General features: G+C 37.4%; 1 protein-coding gene across 2 annotated transcripts in view; it reads right to left on the bottom strand.

The window, feature by feature from the left end:
* The window catches only part of PTPN2 (protein tyrosine phosphatase, non-receptor type 2), a 32,585-nt gene extending 11,018 nt beyond the window's left edge, over positions 1-21,567 (bottom strand). For both annotated transcript variants that reach the window (XM_014938598.1, XM_014938599.1), the window contains exons 1-7: positions 21,532-21,567; positions 19,652-19,742; positions 12,412-12,512; positions 11,668-11,766; positions 10,397-10,534; positions 2,937-3,146; positions 1,272-1,430 (exon numbers count right to left, since the gene is read on the bottom strand). In XM_014938598.1, coding sequence (XP_014794084.1) covers positions 1,272-1,430; positions 2,937-3,146; positions 10,397-10,534; positions 11,668-11,766; positions 12,412-12,512; positions 19,652-19,742; positions 21,532-21,552 — 819 coding nt within the window. In that variant the 5' untranslated portion in view covers positions 21,553-21,567. The remainder of the gene's footprint in view (positions 1-1,271; positions 1,431-2,936; positions 3,147-10,396; positions 10,535-11,667; positions 11,767-12,411; positions 12,513-19,651; positions 19,743-21,531) is intronic.
* Positions 21,568-22,713: the final 1,146 nt, after the last annotated feature.

Below are 22,713 nucleotides of genomic sequence, written 5' to 3'. Positions count from 1 at the left end.
ATTGATTTTCTGCACATGACCTTGAGGCTTAAAGAGGAAAGCACCAGGACAACTGCCCACGCTGCAGAAAAGACCGGTTTAAGAAAGATCATCTGAATAATCATAACAAGAAAAAAAGCACAAATGAGAAGTGTGTCGCCTTAGGCATCCTCTAAGCCTGAAGAAATAACACACTTGCAGTATTCTGAGTTGACAGTGTTCCCTTGTATCCAGAAACAAGAAATCCTGGGATCTAGATGGTTGAAGTGTAGGAAGCAGAGCTGCTCACGGTCTGAAGTATGGCTTTTTTAAAAAACAAAGCAGAAAAATTATTAGAGAGAATACCCTCATACCACCAGAAATAGCTTCCAGGAAATGAAGAGGCTAAATTGCCATTAGTGCTAGGGTGAATCATGCAGTCTTCTAGGCATATGGCGCAGGTGGCAGACTAGCAGCACACTGCCTAGGTGTTGATTAGTCCTTGTGCAAAATTACTTCTTTATTTACTTAGCAAGTCAAAAAACATTTGTCAAAGAGAGGAATCTGACAACTAACAGAATCACAGAAAAGAGGAAGTGTCTTTTAGCTTATCTGCTTCATTCATGATTTTAAGAAATCAACAAAATTAAAAAGCCCTAACATATGAAAGCAGAAGTAAGTCCGTTTCACAGCCTCTCCTCCCTCCCACCAAGCCCCAGCTGTTTAAAAGAACTATAGCTACTGTTGCATCTGCAAGGTACACTGATAAAATAATGAAATTTGATAATCTGTTTGCCCCAAAATTCATTATATTTGGCTAAATTCTACTAAGTGTAACACAAATTTTAAAGGATACTGGGGGGCGGGAGGGAGAAGCAACTTCACTAATAAATCTGTAGCATCAGGCAACTTTGTTGTTAGGGAAATATATAGCAAAGACCAAAAAGATCCTTGCTACCTTTTCAAAGGGATACTGGGCATTACTTCTGCTTTTCAGTATTGAAGATATCGATTTAACTTTTTTTTTTTCCTTAAGCATTTGTACAGACACGTTATTTTTATATTCTTATGTTTTATCTAAGAGGGAACAAACACACAGAATGAAACGGTTAGCTGACAGAAGGCGCTGATCAGATAACCTCTGATACCTTCTAGGCATCTAATGAAGAAGGCAAATTATTTAAACCCCATGAAGTTACAGGTTTTAAAATAGTTTGGAGCTCATTTTTAACTACTGTTAGTAGTTAAAAACAGTAGTTAACAGAACAATTAACTACTGTTCACGGTCAAATAACATGGAACTAAACATTTACCTGTATAGTTGAATCCCCCATTATAAATTTTGCTCCTTCTATTACAGCCATATATGAAAATCTTAGTTGATCAGGAGTCTGAATAAGTCCCATTCGGTATTTTCTCATATCCAGTAATACTTTCTTAATATCTACAGAAAATGGGTCTTTTTTTTCCATCTGTAAAGAAAGTTGCATCGAGAGTGTCATTGCTACTCACAGACAACATATAAAAAATAAATACAAATAAAAATCAGTCATAAAATTCAATCTAAAAATTAATTTTATCATATTATGTTTCTATTAGTTATATACAAATATAACATCTTCAAATTATTTCTAAATTGTAAATTGTTTTACAGGAAAAAAAGTAAACCAACTAATGAAAGCTTATTATGTACAAATCAATGATCACATATTAACCAAATAAACCAGTACCTAATACTAAGTCTTAAAATCAAGGAATTTAGATAGGCTGGATTTTATCATGTATTTGTACTTTGAAATGGGACTATAGGAATCAGAACCATAGAGCAGTATTTCCTACTGCTCCTGAATGGAACAGTAATTGAGAATGACTGGATCTGGCAGATGTTTACTAATCCAAGCAATGCACACACTTGTCCTGACACTACATTCATGGGGTGTTTTTAACCACATCTCTGCACTTGTCACGTTCACTTTAATTTGTCTAATATATGTATGATGGAAGTATTCTTGCATCAAAACATACACCTATGTTTTTCAAAACTCAGAAAAAAAAAACCTGAAGGAAAAATTAAAAATAAGTTGAGAGGACCTCACCAAACCAGGAGACATGTGTCTTATAACTTAAATGAAACATTATTTCACCTAATCCTGTGCTGTACTTCTCACTATTTCCAAGCACTGCCAAGGAGAAAAAGCCTGTATCCAGGCTTATGAATCCAAGAAAATTTAAAGAAAAATTAAAAAAAAAATCCAAGAAAAATTTTAAGAGGAATTTAAATATTTTTTTAACATTTAAAGTTCACCCAAGTCATGAGCAATTATAGATGATGCAGTTCACCAAGCAAGCAAATAATCTACTCATTCACGTGGTACTGTAACTGGCTACCAAGCCCCACCTCCCAGAGTGCCACGCAGCCAGGGAAAATCTACACCATCCTCCGTTACACACTACAGGAGGTCTAGGGACATACCCAAGTTCTCATCCTAGTGCAGATACCGATTTTCAGCAACCTTAAGAAAAGGTGCCTGTCAGACCTGTGAGATACTCCATGTTTAGAGAAAAAGACTTATATATATTAAGAAAACTCAATATGTACGTACACAAGCTTAACTTTAAGCTTGCATTATTAAAAAAAACAACCAAAAAAAAAACCACAACAAAAAAACCCAACCCCAACCTTTCCTAAGCCCACCTTGTATAAAAGGAATACAATCCTTACTATTTACTTTCCAGGAAGCTTTGAAAACATGTAATGTACTTCACAATGGATTTTTAAATGTATTTCAAGAGCTGTGTTTTTAAACCACCGAAATATGTGAAGAAAAAAAAAGCATGAAGTCTTAATTAAAAGTTTTCACTGGCATGTCATTAACTTAAATAATTTTAAAGCTTTTTGACCAAAAAGCCCATATTGGGAAAGGAGGCAGAGCGTCAGGAGAAGGAAAGGGTGACAGAGAAAATGAGCAAACACTTACCAGAACAAGACAAGTGTCTACTAATGAGAAGGTGCCCGAGCGTCCTATCCCCGCGCTGCAGTGAACCACCGCAGGGCCGTGCTCCGGACTCAGCGAACCAGACTCTCTGACTTTAAACAGGAAGTTCAGGAATGAAGCTGGGGATTCAGGAACTCCAAAGTCTGGCCACGTCGTATAATGAAAATGAGAGATCATCCTGGACTCACCACTCTAGAAGTAAAAACAAAATAAACAATGCAACTAGAAAGTAATTTACTTTTCTTTAGTTAGCACGCATTTCCCCAATCTAAATAAATAGCTATTTTCTACTTGAAACCTCCCATTTAAAAAACAATCCAGTAACTTGCTTCAAGTTGGATGACAACCCACAGTGCAACCTGAAGCAGGTTTCACCCGAGTTGGTAGTTTTGCCCTTTGCAATTAATACCATATATATTTTTTCTTCTTCTCAAACTTCAAATATTATATTTAGTTTGCTTTGCTACTTGCTCCCAAGTGTTCTTCTTTTTAACATAGCTTAATGGATGACAGCAGTTATTAGACTGCTAGCATTAATATCACTGTCAGCATTGTCAACACTCTCCACTCCTGCTCAGAGCAAGTTCCACTATCAAGAGGCATTAGCGTCTCCTTTATACTAATCACAGTAGCGAGAGGAGCAGGAAGCTCGATGGAAAAGGCCTACAAGAGCCCATATGGCAGGATACCTAGCAACATTTCTGCTAGATGTATTCATCCTTCCCAAGTAAGAAAGGTAGGTTCCAAAACCATGCAGTTGTTTCAGAGCCATGCAGCTCCTCTGCTGACACGAGCAACTAACTGCAAGTACTGAAATGACAGCAGGAAGTACAGGCATCTCTGAAAGGCTTTGATGACAAATTTGGATCATACCTTTATGGAACTCGCTTCAGGCCTGCTGCTAAATGCTACTCCTTGCCTCCCTCCTTTTCCTGCTACAGTGATTTTGAGACAACTTGATCACAGATTTAGCTCAGGAATTTTAGAAAGGTTTGGTTATTTTTATCCTCTCTCCACTTCATCTTATTTTTCAACATAGATTGAAACCTACATAATCCTCCACAAAGCTGGAAAACAAGAAGACTCAAAATATCAAGGTATTTCAGAAAAGCTATTTTTCTTTTCCAGCAACAGTAAAATAAAACTATGAAACTAAAATAAATTCCATTTTTCATCTCTTGCTCAGTGCGTTTTAATTTCTTATGAGGGCCAACTTACAAAACTCCTTTGTGAAACTAAAATAACCCAGTTCATTATTACCACAGTAACAAAAATAGTCTCCCATTTTTTCATTTGCCTTCAATGCCTGATGCTACAAGACTGCCAACACGTTCATCGGGAACAGTGGATATTAACGTGACTCAAGTCACTCCCAAATGCAGTGACCTTCCAGGAATATTTTGTCTTTTGGCTAAGAGCTCAACACGGACAACAAGAGTCGGATCCATCATACCAGGAAAATGAGTACACAGTAAGATTTCAAAGGGGAAAAAAGAATCTTTCCAGGCCTAAATTGTGTAAATATGCTGAGACTTCCCTTTCTTACTTGTCTGAAGCAAAGCATTAAAAAAAAAAAAAAAGAAACAATAAAAAAGAAAGAGTTTTTATTTTCAACTGAGACCTTCTTATTGGTCTTCCATACCTAGTTTTTCAACTAGTGAGTTAACTCACATCAACTGAAATTACCCATTTGTTTAAAAATCATGAAGGAGATACATTTTTTTAACAAGAAATCTGGAAATTATAGAAGATAACATTCTTAAGTAATTTCCTCTATTTCTAAGAAAAATATCTCATCGATTTACAAACAAATTTAAAAGGAAAATAGAGATGAGCTAAATGCACATCCTAGGTAAAGCAAATGTTAAAGATGTTTCCTATGAATCTAGATGATCCTTTGAAGTGGTAATTGATACTCTCCCCCTCTCCCTCAAGATTCTTAAATAGCATTTCAGATTAAAGCCTCCCTTATACCTCAAGAAGGCAAAAATGCCCTAACCTACAGGAAACAAAGGTGATTTGTGGCTTTTTTGTGCGCTTTTTTTCAAATCCCATACTGTAATAAGCACTAGCATCCTCCTTATAAAAAAACCCAGTACTGCTTAGAGCACATGGTGTCACCCTGCTCACATGCTAATCTGAACAGGTATTTCTAAAGGCGAGATTAAACAGTGCTGCTGTACATCTCGTCCAGCTCTAACCCACAGAATTACTTTTTTTTCTTCCTCCTCATACTGTACGAAGGCTTTATCCATGCCACAATTTTGCATCGCTTCAGCTCATTTTAAAAATACCCAGTCTCTTCATCTTTTTTCATGAATCCCCATTTCAGTGCACCAGAACTGGCTGGCCTTCTTTGAACTTGCAGTTTCTAATCATACAGCCAAATCCCATTTGAATATTTCAAGCCTCCCACATTTTCTCTCTTAAACAGAATGGCTCTTTCAAGTGGTGCTTGGCAGTCAAGCTGTACAGCTGAAATACTATCTTTGTGTGAATATCTGTACCACCCTTTCTTAAAGGACTCCCCCTGTCACTGAGCCATGCGCCACAGCTATCACTTACGTGAAATGATGCAGGACTGTAATGAGAAAAGATTTGGCTAAGGTTTGGTTTAATCTTGCTAAAGATTCATAACTGTTGAGGGACAGAAATTCAATTTTAGAGAACAACTAATTTTATTTAAAGTGTTACCAGGAAGCTAGGTATTATTTTAAAGAAAAAAAAAGCTGGACTTCAAGACTCAGGCAATAATATAAAATATTTGTATGTTGTACACAGGGCATACATTTCTGCATGGTAACTGAAAATCACCTTCTCCTACAGTAACCACAACATATTCTTCCAAGATTTATTCCCTAAGACTAGCTACCAAAAAAAAAAAAAATTTTAAAAACCCTTGAATAACCATGGGACAACACTTAAACAAAAAACTTTTCAAGAAAGTCAGTCAAACCATTCTAGTGAAAGTTTCATTATCTACTGGGATAAGTTTTCAGTAAACAACCAACACAGCTAAAACTGATAAACTCAGAAATTACCCCCACACCTCACAGTTCTCCAATGACTGCTGTCAACACTAACAGCATAATCAAAGGGTGATCAAACCACAAGCCATGCTCCAGGTTACAAGCAGATATCCATGTGAGGACTTGAGCAGAAAAATAATATAATGCCATTACCTTCATCAAAACAAGCCCCGTCATAACCTTTTTACAGTGACTATCCAATCAGTCAAAACAAAAAGATACAAAAATCTTGGAAAAAACACTTTAGGTTGTTCAGTCACTTGAGGGTATGAACATGAATAAAATACTATGAAAATGCTCAAAGGCAGTTTATGCCTTCAGTACCAAGTAAAACAGGTGAGGACAGAAAAATGCTGATCTGCCAAATTTCACATACTCCCTGATTTCATACTTTAAGGACTACTAAAATTGTCTAACATACGAAGGCATAAAATACACCTACAACCCCACAGTGGTCCTGTATTTAATGATCACGCCTTATGTGCATCAACAACTAATTTGATTGTATAAAAATGAGAAGTCATGCTGAAGGGCAATATTCTAAGCACTGAAATTTAAAATCTTAAATCACCTTTTACCACAGCCTCTCCTATTTGTTCACTCTAATGCTTGGCAAAATGGTTTTCAAAAGGTACATAAAAATGGCAATGAGGATGATGGGGCCAAATAATACCAACAAACACTCTGGGTTTTAATAACTATTGCATATCCTGTAAGTCAACACGGTCCACTGAATCTGCAAAACACTTGACATTCAAATGAGCCTGGGTTCTCTCTTCCTGTTAGACACCAATACTTTTCCTAACACCTCAGTCTTATTCCTGTGGTCATGAAGACCAAAATTAATCCCTGTTGCAGTTTGACAAAGTGAGATGAGGGCATCCCACAAGTTTAAAAGCAAGTGTATGCCATGTTTCAGAAATCCCTTCAAACCACTACAGAATTACATACATATACACATCCGCATATGAAGATCCCAGAACACCACCTGCCATCAGATTGCTTGCCTCCACAAACAAAAGGTCTTGGCAGCACGATTAAAATTTTGGACATCGTGACCTAGCAGCGAAGCACATCTTCTTGAACTACACTGACTCTTCCTGGTTCATCCACAGGATCAGATAGTGAGGGCCACTAACCAGTCTCACGTCACCCTAATCTGACAGCAAAGGCCACACAGAGGCTTGGTACTAAACTGAGAATCCATTTTGCTGATGCCTTTTTTCCCCAAATACTTGCTATTTGCAGAGGACTCATAATAAACCCCACTCCACATGGGGTTTATTAATGGTCCTTACTCCAAAGTATCATACTACCAGTGTCACATCAAATCTAGTTCATTTCTTCTAGTCCTTTCTCCTCCAGCAATTATTTTCTTCAAAAACCCCTCCTTCAGCTGCTTTCTTCTTATTTCTAGGAACACGGTCTGAGACAATTCATCAGGGTTCCTCCAGCAATTTCAATCCCTTTCCACTGCTCCATTTCCTCACCTGGTTTCTCTCAGGTACCAGTGCTCATGTGTCCTCCCACAGCTTCCCTGAACCCCCCAGTAACAACCTAGTGGGATTTTGCTTATAAGCATTCATTATGCATCACATTCTCCAGGCTATCTAGGTCGCCACATCAGAAATTAGAGAAAGAAACGTTTTGTTTTCAGTAACCAGTACTTATACTTGTGACAAGGAAAGATAAAAGCAACAATAAAGAATAATACAAAAATACATATTAAACTAAATGGAGTCTTCCAGAAGTTAGCCATTAATATCTAATAATTCTCCCATAATATTGTCACAATATTAGCAACCCCATCCAATAAGGTTATTTTACAGATTTAACAAAAGGCTCTCCTAAACACCTATCACTTCTCCAGTATACTGGGAGACTTTGCTTCAAGTCACAGAAATGCAATTGCTTCACACATAAATGATTTAAGCCTTCGCAATCAGCCTTTCCTCAAGGAGAGTTCTGAACCTGAGCGGTTACAGCAGAAAGCAGCGCTCAGCTTTCAGAAGAGCTGACAACTGACACCAACACAACAATGGAGGACACATGATGAACCATAGTGGAAAAGCAGCTCCAAATTTCCGTACTCTAAAATGCAGACTGGGTTAGGCAAAAAATAAGGAAATTCCACAATAATCACTAGCAAGACAAAGCACACTAGAAATGTTTTAAAAACTTTTGGAATTATACCAATAAACACTATCTCCTCTCCAAAGTTTATTGGACTACACTAGCCACAACAGCAAACCCAAATGTCTGTCTAGAACAGATATAAACAAATCAAACCTCAAATGCTCTGATCTAATCCTAAAAAACAAACATTGCCCCCCACCCACCCACCGACCCCACCTGGACTTCTAATTGCTCTTTAACAAAACAAAACAAAACCAGCACCAACAAAAACAACTAAATATACAGAGATTGTTTCACTGGTAACAACATTAAACAAGCACTTCACTCTCCATACATATGTATTTTGCTTATGTATTAGAGAGATTTGTTGCAGTAATACAAATTTACTTGAGTTCAGAATGCTCATATTTTAAAGACAATTCTAATTCTCTCTGTTTTCAAGGAAATACTAAAAGTTCTTAAGTATTCTTGGAATTAAGAGTATATTTTGTTCATGAGTCATCTTATATTCCAGGCGTCAAGTGGCTAAATATCTTGCTATGCTGGCTTCACCAAAGTCCCCTCCAGAGTAACTTGTATAAACATAGTTAAGCTCACATTTCAAGTTACTGTGAATACTCAGTTCCCACAAGTTTTATAGTATAATTATCGAATTCTTACAGAAGGCTCTCTTAACATTCACCATGTTATTCTAGTAGCTAAGCAGTTTTTTTTTGTTTGAGTAACATACAAGAAGTATGTTCTACTTCTCGTAGCTGTTTTATATAAAAAATATTACTTGGAGTTAATATTCCTGGAGCTTTATAGGAGTGCTAGGGCATTAAAATAAAAATTCAATACAGTAAGTCTTCTAAGTATTTGTGAAACTGATTTAAATGACATACAAGCAACTCTGTACAGCGCTGATGGGCCAGCATTACCAGTCCAAAGCAAACCCAGAAACTTAAGCGCCCAATAGCTCCAACTCAAAAGTATTCTATAGCATTCACGGTGCTGTTCCTCAAGGGATTTCTGCATTTTCCAGTCAACATTACGTCCAAACATACTAATATAATGAAAACTGCATCCTTTGGAAATAGGAAGTTTTAGGCTGCCAATGTCAGCCAGACAATTCCACACAGAAGCCTTTTCAGTAGTTAGGAAAACTTGCCTCAACTTTCCAAAAAAAAAAAAAACCAAACGTTATTTTTTCTCAGACACTAGCTTGCAAGCACTACTCCTCTCTTCTTTGCCTTTGATAGCAATAAACAAACAACTAATTAGAAATTCTTCAGGTCAGTAGGATAGAATTTCATAAAGCTCTTCTTACATTGAATAGACCAAGAAACAACATGCCAAGTTTTATCATGTTGATCTTGTGAGGGAGCTTTCAAATTAACAAACATTATCTCAAAGTACCATTAATAGTTACTACAGATTCAAATAATTTTGACCAAATATAGCCATGTTTAGTTGTGTAAAACAACATGCAAAGGAACATCTTCAAGCTTTTCTTTCCCAAATCCAATGACAAGACAACCTTGAATTAAACTTGCCGTACTAGTACTTTCAATTAATATAAGGCAAGGTTTATAGGGAGAGAGAATATCTTACAAGACATAGCTGGAACAAACAGACAAGCTCTTCAGTCCTGTCTTCAGCTCTGAAACAGAAGCAGCAAATTCCAACCCAAGCTCAGGCCAGGAACATTTTTTTTGAGCTTAACTTGATTAAATTGTCAAAGTGCTTAATTTTTAAGAGAAAAGGATGGTTGGTCCTGTGGAGCAAAAGGGGAGGTAAGCAAGAGGAGATAAAGTTACCTATCTACAGCTGGTAATCACCCCTCCCCCAAAAAACTTAGATAGCTGGACTGAATTATATATGGAAAACTAAAGTTCCATTTAAAAACAAAACAAAACAAAAACCAGTAATTACTGAAGCTGATTTCTGATATTCAAAAGAAATCAGAATTTTCAACTCCTAGGTTCCTCCATTTAGGGTATTTTCTCACAGCTCTTCTCAGAATCACCACTACCGTCAATTACAATTCAGCATGTTCAGGTACTGACAAACAGAAAATATAAAAATGCTGAAGTTGTTATCTCTTCTAATGTACAGATTAATTCAGACCTAACTCACTTATATGCCACATATATATCTTCAACATTATCAGAAGCAAAGTGCATTACAATTTTCAGTGTAAAAACTCAATCAAACCTTTGGTGACAATATGCTATGCAGTTTTCATGACATACTTAAGCTCAGGAATATGAGCTATACAGACTGAGAAAAGCTTACGTTGATATTTTCTAATTGCAGTAGATGCACTGTGTAATAGGATTTGACGTCTTCAGATACTAGCCTCACACGGAACCCTGTTTCACTGAATGTCATAACTTCCTCTTCTTTTGTTGGCCAGTACTGTGCACACTTCACCTAATTTATTTTGTTAAAAGAGGAGAAAAAAACAAAGAAGAAAAAAAAAGAAAAATCTGGTTAAGTATCCTAGTATCTTGGGTTTTGCAAGAGCAGATTCTCAGACCCCATTATTCAATACAGTAGGCTTAAGTAGCTGCTCCCAGTTTGAAGAATTCTCAAAGTCCATAGTGTTTACAGCCAAGTTACTAAACTGTTTCAATGGCTATTCCATGTTCCAGATTTATCTGTTTATGCCTTCTTTCACTGCAGGGCTGGCACGTTTTGAGATATACCTTACCATTTCCTCCCTCTCCCCACCTCTAGTTCTCTACAGTGAGCAGAAATCTTTACTCAGTTATTTCAACATTTCCCCGCTCCATTTCTGAGGTGTACACCTGCACATTTCCTTAACTGATGTAACAAATACAGTTTTCCAAGCTGAATACCGGAATATTCTAGTAAACAAAAAAATAAACAAAGCAAGGCAAAACTGTCCCTCATCCTTTACTGCTCCTGCCCTGCAGTCAAACTTTCACTAGGAAAATTTTGGACAGAAAATAAGTGACTTTTTAATGGACTAGTCAAATCTTTTTAACTATCAAATCTACTCTGAAGAAAATCCATAAACCTCAAATGACAGGCATTCATAACTAAATCCACAGTGGTTTTAGGCACATTAGCAGAAAAATTACAGCATAACAGAAGATTAGTATATTCTGCACGTATGCCCCCAGCTGTAAAGAATCAGAAATAAGTAGCTCACTTGCTGGGCAGCAACTTGTTTTCAATGTTACAGCTAAGATCACTACAAGATCACTATATAACAAATATACTCTTTTAGATTTAGAAGACATAACCTAAAGATACTAAATTAATTCAAACTTTTCTCACCTTCCCTTTCACTCTAGAGCATCTTACACTGCTTCTGCTGCCATCTTATTTCTATCTGTACATGGTACTTTCACCTTTCTGGATGAATATTTATTAGATGCTGTTTACACCAAACTGAATTTTGTGCCTTAGCTCCACCACCTTATTGTTATATCAAATATATGTTATGCTGTTAGTTCTTTTGACATAATAGTTAAGCGCTGTTAAACTGTATTAAAATTATGTGGCTGGCTTTACAACTTTAGGCCTAATATACTTACCGATTCTTTTTCAACAACTCTGTTCAGCATGACAACTGCTTTGGTTTGTTGTTGCCAGACCATTAGCCAAAAATGACAACATGTATTAGGAAGCGGACCCTGTGTAGTAAAGAAAAAAAAAGGGTGTGAGAATGTATACACAAAGCAGTGTTTGAACACAGTTAATAGTTCACTGTGCAAAACAGGAAAAAGTTTTCCTCTGAAAAGTTTAAACAAATTATTAATATAATGATAGAAATACAGGCAATGAAGTAACCACACTGCGTAGATCATTCCAGTACTTAAAAGCTGTTTTGTGGGCTTTTTTTAAAAACAAAACAAAACAAACCCACACCACACAAAAACCAAACCAAACAACAAAACATTAAGAACTCGGGTATGTTTCAGTTTGGGCATCAATACTATTGTGCTGTTAGAAGAAAAGCTACTACAGGCATGCTCAGAAGGTACAAGATGAAGTAAGAGGTAAAAGTATTGTTGCAACCTATTTGCAAGAGAAGTGAAGAAAAGAGCAAGAAATACTTGAAAAGCTTTATATCCAGCCAATTATTCATCCTTAAGTATTCCCTTTAGTTTTTTCTTAAACTACAAAATAATGCGTTCAGAACTAGATCAAACAGGCACATAGTATGAGACACAAGTAATTCAGGAAGACAAGGAACCACCCAAATACAAATCCAACTGTACAAATCCCCTCCCCAGATTCTCAATCCCTATAATGACCTGCTAATTGGTACTACGTACCTGTGTTAAAATATAGTATCTCTGGGCTTCTTCTATGACCACTAGGCTGGCATTGATATAGTCATTCTCAGCATTCTGCAGTTTTACACGACTATGATCATCTAAAAGTCAAAGAAAATTAAGAATTAATGATGCATCCATCTTGATCAATGTTTAGGCAAGTTTAGGTCTGACAAGCAATTAGAAATAAATTCTGCAGTACTAGCCAATGGCAAACTACAAATATACGTGAAACTAATTTCTCGTGTAACTGTTAACTGCCTGTCTCATTCTCCCCTGAGCACTCCATCAGAATAATTTCAGGCAGTTGTTAATAGAAGCTTCTCAGAAAACTGGAATACTCAGTTTTCTTTAAAAAACAAGCAAACAAAACAAGCCACCCACACATGCCAAAAGGCAGAGGCAAGCAAAGGACTCTATTTAAAAGTCTAACTTTAATATCAGAAAGATTATCAGACTGTGATACTAAAATAATGTATAATAAAAAAAATCACTGTGGCTGTTCCTAGAACCTTTAAGTATCTGATTTATCACCCTCTGGGAGACATTTAAGTAATCAGACTTCTTCGCTGTAAGTAATCCTTCAGCCATTTATTACAACTGCATTAAATAAATTTTTAGTTTAAAATCTGTACACAACTGCATGTCAGGAAATGTGATCCAAGTGACTGTAAGCCCCCTGAAGCCCAACTGCCTAGTCAGGCTGTTTATCAGAAGAATAAATAAAAAATGGCAAACTAAAATGAGTTTAAGAGACTTCCACACCTTTCAGGAAAAGATTCCATAAAGAAACTGACAGAGCTGAGAGTGAATTACAGTTCAATGCCAGTTTTTAACCTACGTTCACCTAGTCTAACCCAGAAAACTCATTCGGAGTGCAGGCTGGTGGCACAGCTGCTGTTAAAATGTCAGTTCACTTTTCCCTCTCCCATCCCTGCACCAGAAGGCTAACTTCCTTTTAACAAATATCTTGAGAAATGCACAAAATCCCTAAGTTTTGACATGAGCAACTACCAAGTATCACATCCAGTGCAGCTATAATAGCTGAACTCCCATTAAGTCCCAGAGTCACAGCCAGTGTATACAGCACAAGGCTTATCTAAGAAATTCATGAATATGACCCCAAATAGGCAAAAAGCTAATGGGAATCAAAAGATAGTTACTGAATTAGACTCTTGTTCTATGGACTGCTGATACGACTTTATAAATGTATCCAAATGTTTTCCATATGTTTGGAAAACTGGGAAAAATACATTTACTTGGTCTTGATCTGCTTTCACATTCTCCCTCATCTATCTATTGGCAGCTGTCAGAGGATCTTGCTGAATTCAAGGAAAGAACTCAGCAGTAAGTTACTACTATTTTTTTTTCCTGAAGGACTGAGATTTGGGGTTGTTATCCTACCTCCTTTAGCTGCTAGCTTTTATATGCAGTCATATACAAATGCGTAGAAAACAAAAATATGCTGAAAACCTATTTTTAATACAAAAGTATGAGAAAGTTACTGGTTTGGTCTGTTTTCATTAGCATTCCAGCTGTAAGGCAACACCAACCTGACTTTCAGGAGTATTAAAATAATTTATGATAGATCTATATTAAGCAAAAAGATACTATCAAAGCTAAGAGACAGTAAAATTAAACCATACATATATTTTAAAGCAATATATATCTTCTCGTATTATTTTGTCTGGATAGGAAAGCGTTACTTTTTCCTTTCATGTATCACTTTATCTGAAATGTTTCTACTGGAGAGAAACCAAGACCTTTGTAAATATTACATGTCATTTGCCAACAGGAAAAACTTAAGATCTTGTTATAGTAAATCACACATACCGGTACTAGTGTTCTCGGAAAGATGACGTAAGCAAGTACTGTTAACAGTTTAATCACCCAGCAGCAGCTGCTGTACTGCTGCCAGGAGCAGATAACTGCCCAGGCCCTAACGAGGTTTCCTACTGTAATCCTTACACACGTTTTCAGGCTTATTTTACCCTTCTTATAAATTTTGCTTTGTAAACATGACAAATAGAATTCTGAAAGTGTTTGGTTTTTTTTTTTTTTTAAAGTCCCTTTAACAACTAATTCTATGCACAGACAGCCTCCCTCCTCCTCCCCAACTAAAGCAGAGGCGATCCCACACATACACTGGCCTACACTCCACAGACAAAAGCAAGCCACTGGAATATATTGATTTCCCGTCTTTCAAGGGAAGAGATTCCTAAAGGACACAATGACCTAGAAACCTCATTCAAGCCCTGGCTTGCTCTTCTGAATTACATGAAGGAAGCCAATTTTTTGACAGTGAGTTAGCTGTAACATATTTCCCGCATGTAAAGAATTTCCAGTTATAAAATACTTTAGATTTATATGAATGATAAACCTATCTTAAATCTTATCTTCCAGATTTATCTTAAATGTTTCCATGCCCACAACAGCTAAAATATAGTACTCATTTTCTGAAGTGCTAATTCCCCTATTTCAACAAACTATACAGCCCAAAAAGGAAGTGGAAACCTTACAAAATGCTTCTCATTCTGGCTCCTGCACTAAAAAAAACGACTCCCAGAAGAACCCTGTCTGAGATAAGCTACTGTTATTACCCACTTCAAGTGAAACCCTGTCCCACTGATATCACTGACAACACTCCCCATGCCTCAAATAAGGTCAATACTTCACATTACACATCAATTTGCCCACTCTCTGCTAAAAAAGAAAGTGACATATCCAGTTAAAACTGAGATATGAAACGTTTAGCATTTTACATCATACAGTTCTTGCAGTTCGTTAATGAAAGGTTTTTATTTGAAAAAAAACTGCTTCTAATAGTGAAACCACTGTATAACTTAAAAATTATCTTTTATCCAAGAGATGTCTCCGCCTTCCCAAATATAGAGCTATTAACAACAAAGGAGGGTGAAATGCTACTTAGTGGATTAAAGAAAGTCATAAATAAAACATGTAGCCATAAGCCACCCCAGTGACCCAGTCTGACCCTTTCCCGCCTACCAGCAAATCCCCTTCATTTAACTAATCTAAATCTAGTCCTTCTGAGCTGCTAAATTATTCAAATTACAATACCCCGTCACTAGACTGTAAGTCTCAAGTTCCAGAGGTAGCCTAAGGCAAAGGAGAGGCAAAGTGACTTTTCCCCACCCTGTCACTGGTTGTAGGCAATGAATGCCATTATACCAATCATGGCCTGGCTCATAACTGGAATATATGCATAACTACTGCACAGGATCATTATACCTTTAAGCAGAACTCTGAAAAAAACCCATGATACTGATGTAAATTTTATTGTATGTGCTATAAAATTCCCTTTTTCCCCAACCCCAAACAAAGAAGTATCTCCAAAAGCAGCATGTTGAGTTCTTTTATACCATGTTTCTGGTAACAAGATGTTTTAGCGAATCATTAGATAACGTCATAAAAATCAATGTCAGCTTCTTTTGGATAGAACACGTCCCTATTCTCAGCGCATACACTCAACTAATAGGACAGAAAGGGAATGTTTCTGCAATAATAATTAATCAGCAGTAAATGCAAAACCATCCCTATCAGGTTGAACTCTGCTCCCTGTAAAGCACAATGATCCTCATGTTCCTCTCTCCTGGTACATACTCTATGACAACTGGAAGCCAATCGCTGAAGGGTCCAACACAAAGTCTACTAATGGCCACAGGGAGGAAACAGAAGAAATCACTGCCTCTCAAGATACTGCAACTTCAACATGATCCATCAAGTGAAAACGTTCAGATGACCTAAAATATTGGGCTATGCACATTACAAAGGAAGGCTAAAGACAAAACTGTGTAAACCCCCATCTACCCTCTAAAGGCAAAGAAAAAAAAAAATCCTGCCAATTTTGCAGAGGGGATTTCCTCTTTGACTCTAAATCTGGGAACACAGTAAGCAGCTCTCTAAAGGTGTTTACAGTCAATCTGAGACACAAGACTCCCCTGATATCAACTAAGGATAAAATTTGGAAGGAAAGTAATAACAGAAATCTTAGAGTTTCATTAAAGTTATCAATAAAGAATAATAACTTCACAAGTTATTTTCCTCTTAACAATGTTTTCTGAGAAACGGTTTCATCTGTCAGGAAATGACTGGCTGTCAACCCAAACCTATTTCAGATTAACTTCCTGTTTCAATAGTACTACATAGCCAAAATATTCCTCTCCTTATTCTAGACTAATACCAAACTGCTCGACTGCTATTTTTTTTGGCTAAGCGGTAACTCTTGAGGGCTTCTACCTAACCAAATTTAAGCAGAGCATAGCTTTTTAGCCAACATAACTGGACACTAACGAAAACATTTATGAAACTGGAGACAATGTGAAACTCAACTGTAATGGACAAAGATGATTAGCATTTCCCATTCAAGAGAAATCAACTTTTACCTAGAAATGTATGTAATGGGCACAAGTTGGTTTCAGTGTACCTGTCCTGCGTATTATGGTTGAAATGGGGGAAACCAACCCAAAACATTTTTTCCAGCACTTGTAATTGACATCTTTTCTGTAGAACAGTAATCTTTGCATTTCCTCTTGCAGACATACCACCTCAGATTTTAGGCTGGCTTGGCCACTATCTAGATTAACACACCATTTTCTCACTGGTAGGGAGAAATATAACATTTTCATCAAATTATGTCTTATAATATGTTTAAGTAGCTATATCTTAAAAATTTAACTGCTAGTTCTGAAGGCCTCTGACTATCACAGAATATTAGTATTATCACTCATTTTCCATTTAAACACTATTATAAAGAGCAGTAAAATCTGCAAAGTGACGGACTGAGATGTTAAGATTGTGTAAGACTGAGTGGTCTAGCATTTCTGCAACATCAGTTCCTTGCATACACGCACCACGATTAAATGTGCTCACCACAGTGACCAAGCTGCACAGCTCTTACCCCTGCTGCTCTGAAATTTAGATACTGCTATCTCGGAATGTTATTTATCATATATTCCCCCTTCCAGGTCTCTTTCTCCTTCCAACTCTCACTGTCATTACAGATACAATTATGAGTCATGTTTGAAAACACGCTATTTAAACAGGAATTAGTTCAAACTGTGTTCTGCGCTTTCTCCTCATACGGTCTTGCTCCTAGTGCCCAGTTCTGAAGGCTCAGTGGCCCAATTTAAACCTTCTTTCTGTCATAAATACTAGAAACTGAGACATGCCTCAAAGTTCACCATCTGAGTTTGGTCATCATGTTATACTTCATGTCAACTAGCATGTAATAACTCTAACCCTTTCCTGAGCACAACTACAACTTCAAGACCAGATTTTATCTATCTCTCTGCTCTTGCACAGGGTCCAGGGATTAATACAATCACATAATTATTTTCCTCCTGGCTAAATAAGCATTTCAGAAGCAGGCTTTGCCATGATCACACAAAGGTATTCAGTGCTCTTCAGTGTTGTAAAAGGTATGCCATGATTAAAGGAAATTTTGAGCTCCAAAAAGCTACAGGAGATGAATACAACTCATGGGCATTATCAGATGCTACTTAAATAAGACAATGTATTTTCATTGACTTATTTTAGAAACACTCTTTTTAAAATGAAAGAAAATCACAAAGATAAACTGCCATTCTCTTTGCAGTAATGGCCAAGAAGCAAAATTCACAAAGGGGAGAAATGATAAATGCACGAACACAGCTTCTGCCACAGAAATTCTAGAGGATATTGCACCCAGGAACAGAACTTGGGTCTTGAGGGTTCAAATCCAATTTCCTGCCTTCTCTTCTTACAAACCCCATCCCAATTTCGGTATGAAACAGAAAGTGAATAAAACATGATCTGCTTTACCACCGGTGAGATGCTAATGCTGTGCTGTAACAGGACAGCAAAGCTGGGACATGCGTAGATCAACCTCCACATAGATCAACAAAGGTCCAGCAGAGGCCTGTCTCCCCTTGCTGAGCGTACAGCGGAAGCTCGTAAGCCTTGACTAACTTGAGGTATCTTCTTCAGAACTGTACGGTCTGAAGTTCGTTTTCATCAGATTCAGCATTAAGCCAGGCTGGATGCGTCCGCTGTGAAGGCCCGGTGCAAGGGAGCAGCCCGGCAGCAGCTGAATGAACAGCAGCAGCGCTGCATCCGACCAGCCTGACTCAACCCGAGACCCCTCCGTGTCATTTTGAGAAGTGCCATGCACATGCTGTTACCACAACTTTCAACTGGAAACAAGGAGTTCAGCACTTCTCCAAATCTTACAATAGGTATTCAGATCAGGCTCGCAAACAAAAAGCCCCAAGACACCAGCAATCCTTCACAAATTCTAGATCCAGTAACAAGAAGGGTTTTCTTAGTCTTTGGTGCTCTGAGAAACTTCATACTAGAGAACACACAAACCTTTAATCTGTTCCAACTTCAAAATTTTGTAGGAAAATTAAGGCTGTACTGAATATTTTTCCTATCCCTTTTGAAAACATTTTATGATAGACTTCTCCAGCTATAACTACATACCGGTAATCTTTTTCTCATGTGTATTTTTATAATTATTTTAGATTACAGTTTCTAAAGTAAATGCTGTTGAAAAAGGTCCACAACACTTCAGTAGCAAAGAAGCTGGTAAAAAAAAGAGCTACCTTCACTTCAGATATGATTATGTCACAAAGACCATTCTATGGCAGTTGGTAAAATACAAAGCACTCCATACCATATCTACCTGCATTGAGAAAATTGAAGAACAACTCTGTGCATATACTCTTCTGAACAGACAAGAATAACAAAGTTTCAGGTATTTTTTTTAAAGCAACAGCAGAAATTCAGTAGCATTTACCTACACAATCTTGTAAATGTGCAGAATCACTTAGCCCAAAAAGAAACTGTTTATGTTAGTCAAGGCTTATTAACTCAATTTCTGTGCTCAGCAGATGTTGATTTTTTTTTTTATGACAGGCAATAATATATAAATAATTTCCTTGCGAGAAAAGTATCTTTAAAGGATTACTTTGCAGCTCACAAACATCTACCCACATACTAATACTTCGTAATCATCTCTCATTCACCGTTCAGCACAATGAATTTAACTGGCAGACTTTTCTCCCTTCTGTTATGCACACTTGTGTATGTGTTACAAAAACCACATTTCTCACAGGACACATGCCTACAGAAAGAAACAAAATACGATGTCCACGATTTATTAGCTAGGGTGTTTAAAAGTAAACTGGATGAATAAACAGTCTAGAAAATTTACTGCAATGATTACAGAAAAGATACTTACAGGGACTAACATCTCTGTATCTGTTTCGATTTCTGTTTTCTGGGTATTTTGCAACTCTATGAGGGTAGTCACTGGATTTATGTCGAATTTCCTTTAAAAGACAAAAAATACAATTTACTTATAGCCAGTAAGATGATTAAGGTTAGTGTTCTACACATCCTATTGGAAGACTTCCAAGCTTATAAATTAGTCAATTATTAACATTTTTTAAACCAACCTCTACTACACAGAGTGTCATTTCCACTCAGAAAACGTGTGCTTCGTTCTGGGCCAAGCTCTTGCCATTTAGATCTTCCCATATGTAGCTAACACCACCAAACTAACATAAGCGCAACCTGGTAAGCAACTGATGTGGCAGGAACAAAGGGCGAAAAAAACCCAGATATTTATTGTGCTGACAGTTTACCTCAGACTCATGCGTTATCTCCTATGTTAATGAGAGACTCAGAGAGAACTAACAGCAGTATAACTGCTAGCTCTTCTACACCAAGTGGCAGCAGAAATCCCCACAAAGATAGCTGAACTAGTTAAGGATTTTATGGCTGCTGCTAATATAGCCACAAGATAATTCTTGGTGGTTTGATGGTTCAACCCATATAGCTGTAGTTAAACATGATTCAATATGAAGGAACAATTCTAGACTCACAAATACCAATATGAAATCACAGCTGCCTTCTCCCCAGGCATTAATACAAACCTTTCAATAATCTGCATTTGGAAGATATTCAAACATGATCATTTATACACTGTTTTAAAGAACACACTGTTCAGATCTCTGAATGTTCAGTTTTATTAAATTTTTTGCCTCTGAGTGTATCTTTTCCACAACTTCATTAAGATATACACATTTACCTTATGTAGACAACTGAAAACACAGCTAAAGTGCTATTGATGCGCAGCTTCCAATGAACTGAACTATCCCTCTGTACCTCTGTATTGATGCCATCTCAGCAGACACGTTGTACGATATAGAATTAACAATATTTTACTTCGAATTCTCCTTTTGTTTTTAGATGATGTTGCTACATGCGATCATCATGTCCCAAAGAGCATGTAAATCTCTCTTTACAACTCAGCATTCTTCGGTATTGTCTACATTTCCATTGCCTGTTATGTCTTCTCAAACTTTCCAAACAGTTTATATATTCCCAGTCAATGAACACAGCCAAAAAGGACTACAGTGGAAATCTAACATACGTAAAGAAGCTCCATTTCTAGCATCTGGTGTGTAACATTACTTAAGTGCAATGCCAATGTGTAAAGAAACAAAACCACAAAGTGGAGCAGCAACTGTCAAGCACCAATGCTCTACATATTTGTATAAAAATGTCTTGACCTATTAGACAGTCATTTTTTTTAAATTTTGATTCAACACGTTGGAACTTGTCCTCTCCTCTAGCTTCTATGGCTTACAAGCTTTGGGAGCAACTACATGCACATTGAGTAAATGCATCCGGCAGGCATTCACAACCAAGTTCCCACAAAATGTAAATTCTGTATTACTTTGTAACAGGATACAACATATTTTGTTTTTAAAAGCACTGGCACTCTCTGCTCAGAAACAGACTTGTAATTTGGTCAAGAAACATTAAAACGGCTAGAAACATTACTACAGTGATGGGACAGGGAACTTACTAAAAAGAATTAAACCTAAGGAAGTTTAATGACTAGTTCTAAAATCAGTTTTTCCACATACAACCCAGCCATCACAAACTGGAGAAACAAACCAGAAGACAGATGTAATATATGGCATATTACACAAGAAAAACTTGCATTAAAAAAAAAGTGAAAAATCAGTATTATTTATTCAGTCATTAATTCAGAATGGACAGGAGCTCCAGGAGTCGGCATAAATATTCCAAAATTTCATAGAATTTTACCTTAAGTCTTGGCAAATTCATGGAGCTGAAGGGCAAAAACACAAAACTGGTCTCAGCAAAAAGAATAAAAAACCCTAATGCCCAACTTCTATTTTTTTTCTTCAGAGAGGCTTACACTTCTCATGGCAAGTGTGTGCATTCCTTATAAAACACTGTCATCGGAAAATACCTTCCTAAACAAAACCTGAGTGTAAAAACAAGCAGTCAACAATTAGGAGTATTTTCTGCAATTTGGGGCTATTGAAAAGCATCACGTGCTGTTTGCCCTTTATATTTTAAGCAGATGTTTATTCTCAGGCTTTATTATAAAACAAATGTGTTAAGTGCCCTGAGAAAAACCAGCATTCGCAAAATCTACAAAATTGGGAAAACATACAATTCTAATACAAAAAACTTAATTTTGTTACAGCAGTGTTTTAAAATTTTTAAAATGAGGAAATCCAGATACAGAATTTAGGAGTTCGTTTTCTCTTCAGTTTACATCTCCAAGCATAATGACTTGCGCAAGCTGACTTACTTGTTCAGTCTGGATGGAGCAGAAGTAACACGCACGTGTGTACTTTTTAACCTCTAGAACAATACCGGCTGCAGAATTCTTCCCATAAACTGCTCTAAATTAATGAGATAAAAGCGTATTTCCACTATCCCTTGTTAAGCCCAAACCACACTCCAGTTCCATTATATACGTCTAGAGAGAGTGTGAGATGCACACACACGTGTATCACACAAACCACTGATTTAACAGAGAAAAACCACACCAGAGTCAGTAAAAATAACTTCAGTTTTGGGTTGTTTTTCCTCAGTTCTGAAAGAGGACTGTGAAATGCACACCAGTGCGAGGAACAGCTCTAGTATTATAACCTTATACGTGAAGCCTGTTATGTGGAAGTGCCCAAAGCCGCCTGCCGCACCGGTTAGCGAGCGGTGCCGTTTCCGGGAAAAACGGGCAACGGGTGCGTTCCTGAGCTGCAGCGGCCGGGCGGGCGGAGGCGGCGGGTAACAGGAGGGCCAGGGGTACCGCAGGAACCCTTCCAGCGGCGGAACCGCGCAGGCAGAGCCGACGGCCAGCCCCGGCCGAACCCACCTGACGGGCTGTAACTCCCCGCTCCGCCGGGAAGGCGCGGGGAGCGGCCCCCCGGGCCCGGCTGCCTTTAGCCCTCCCCCGCCGCCCGGCCGAGGGGG

This window comes from Calidris pugnax, unplaced genomic scaffold, assembly GCF_001431845.1.
Source record: "Calidris pugnax isolate Ruff unplaced genomic scaffold, ASM143184v1 scaffold13, whole genome shotgun sequence".
NCBI classification, from domain to species: Eukaryota; Metazoa; Chordata; class Aves; order Charadriiformes; family Scolopacidae; genus Calidris; species Calidris pugnax.
The sequence above is the reverse complement of the archived record's forward strand: the minus strand, read 5'-3'. Positions and strand labels throughout refer to the sequence as shown.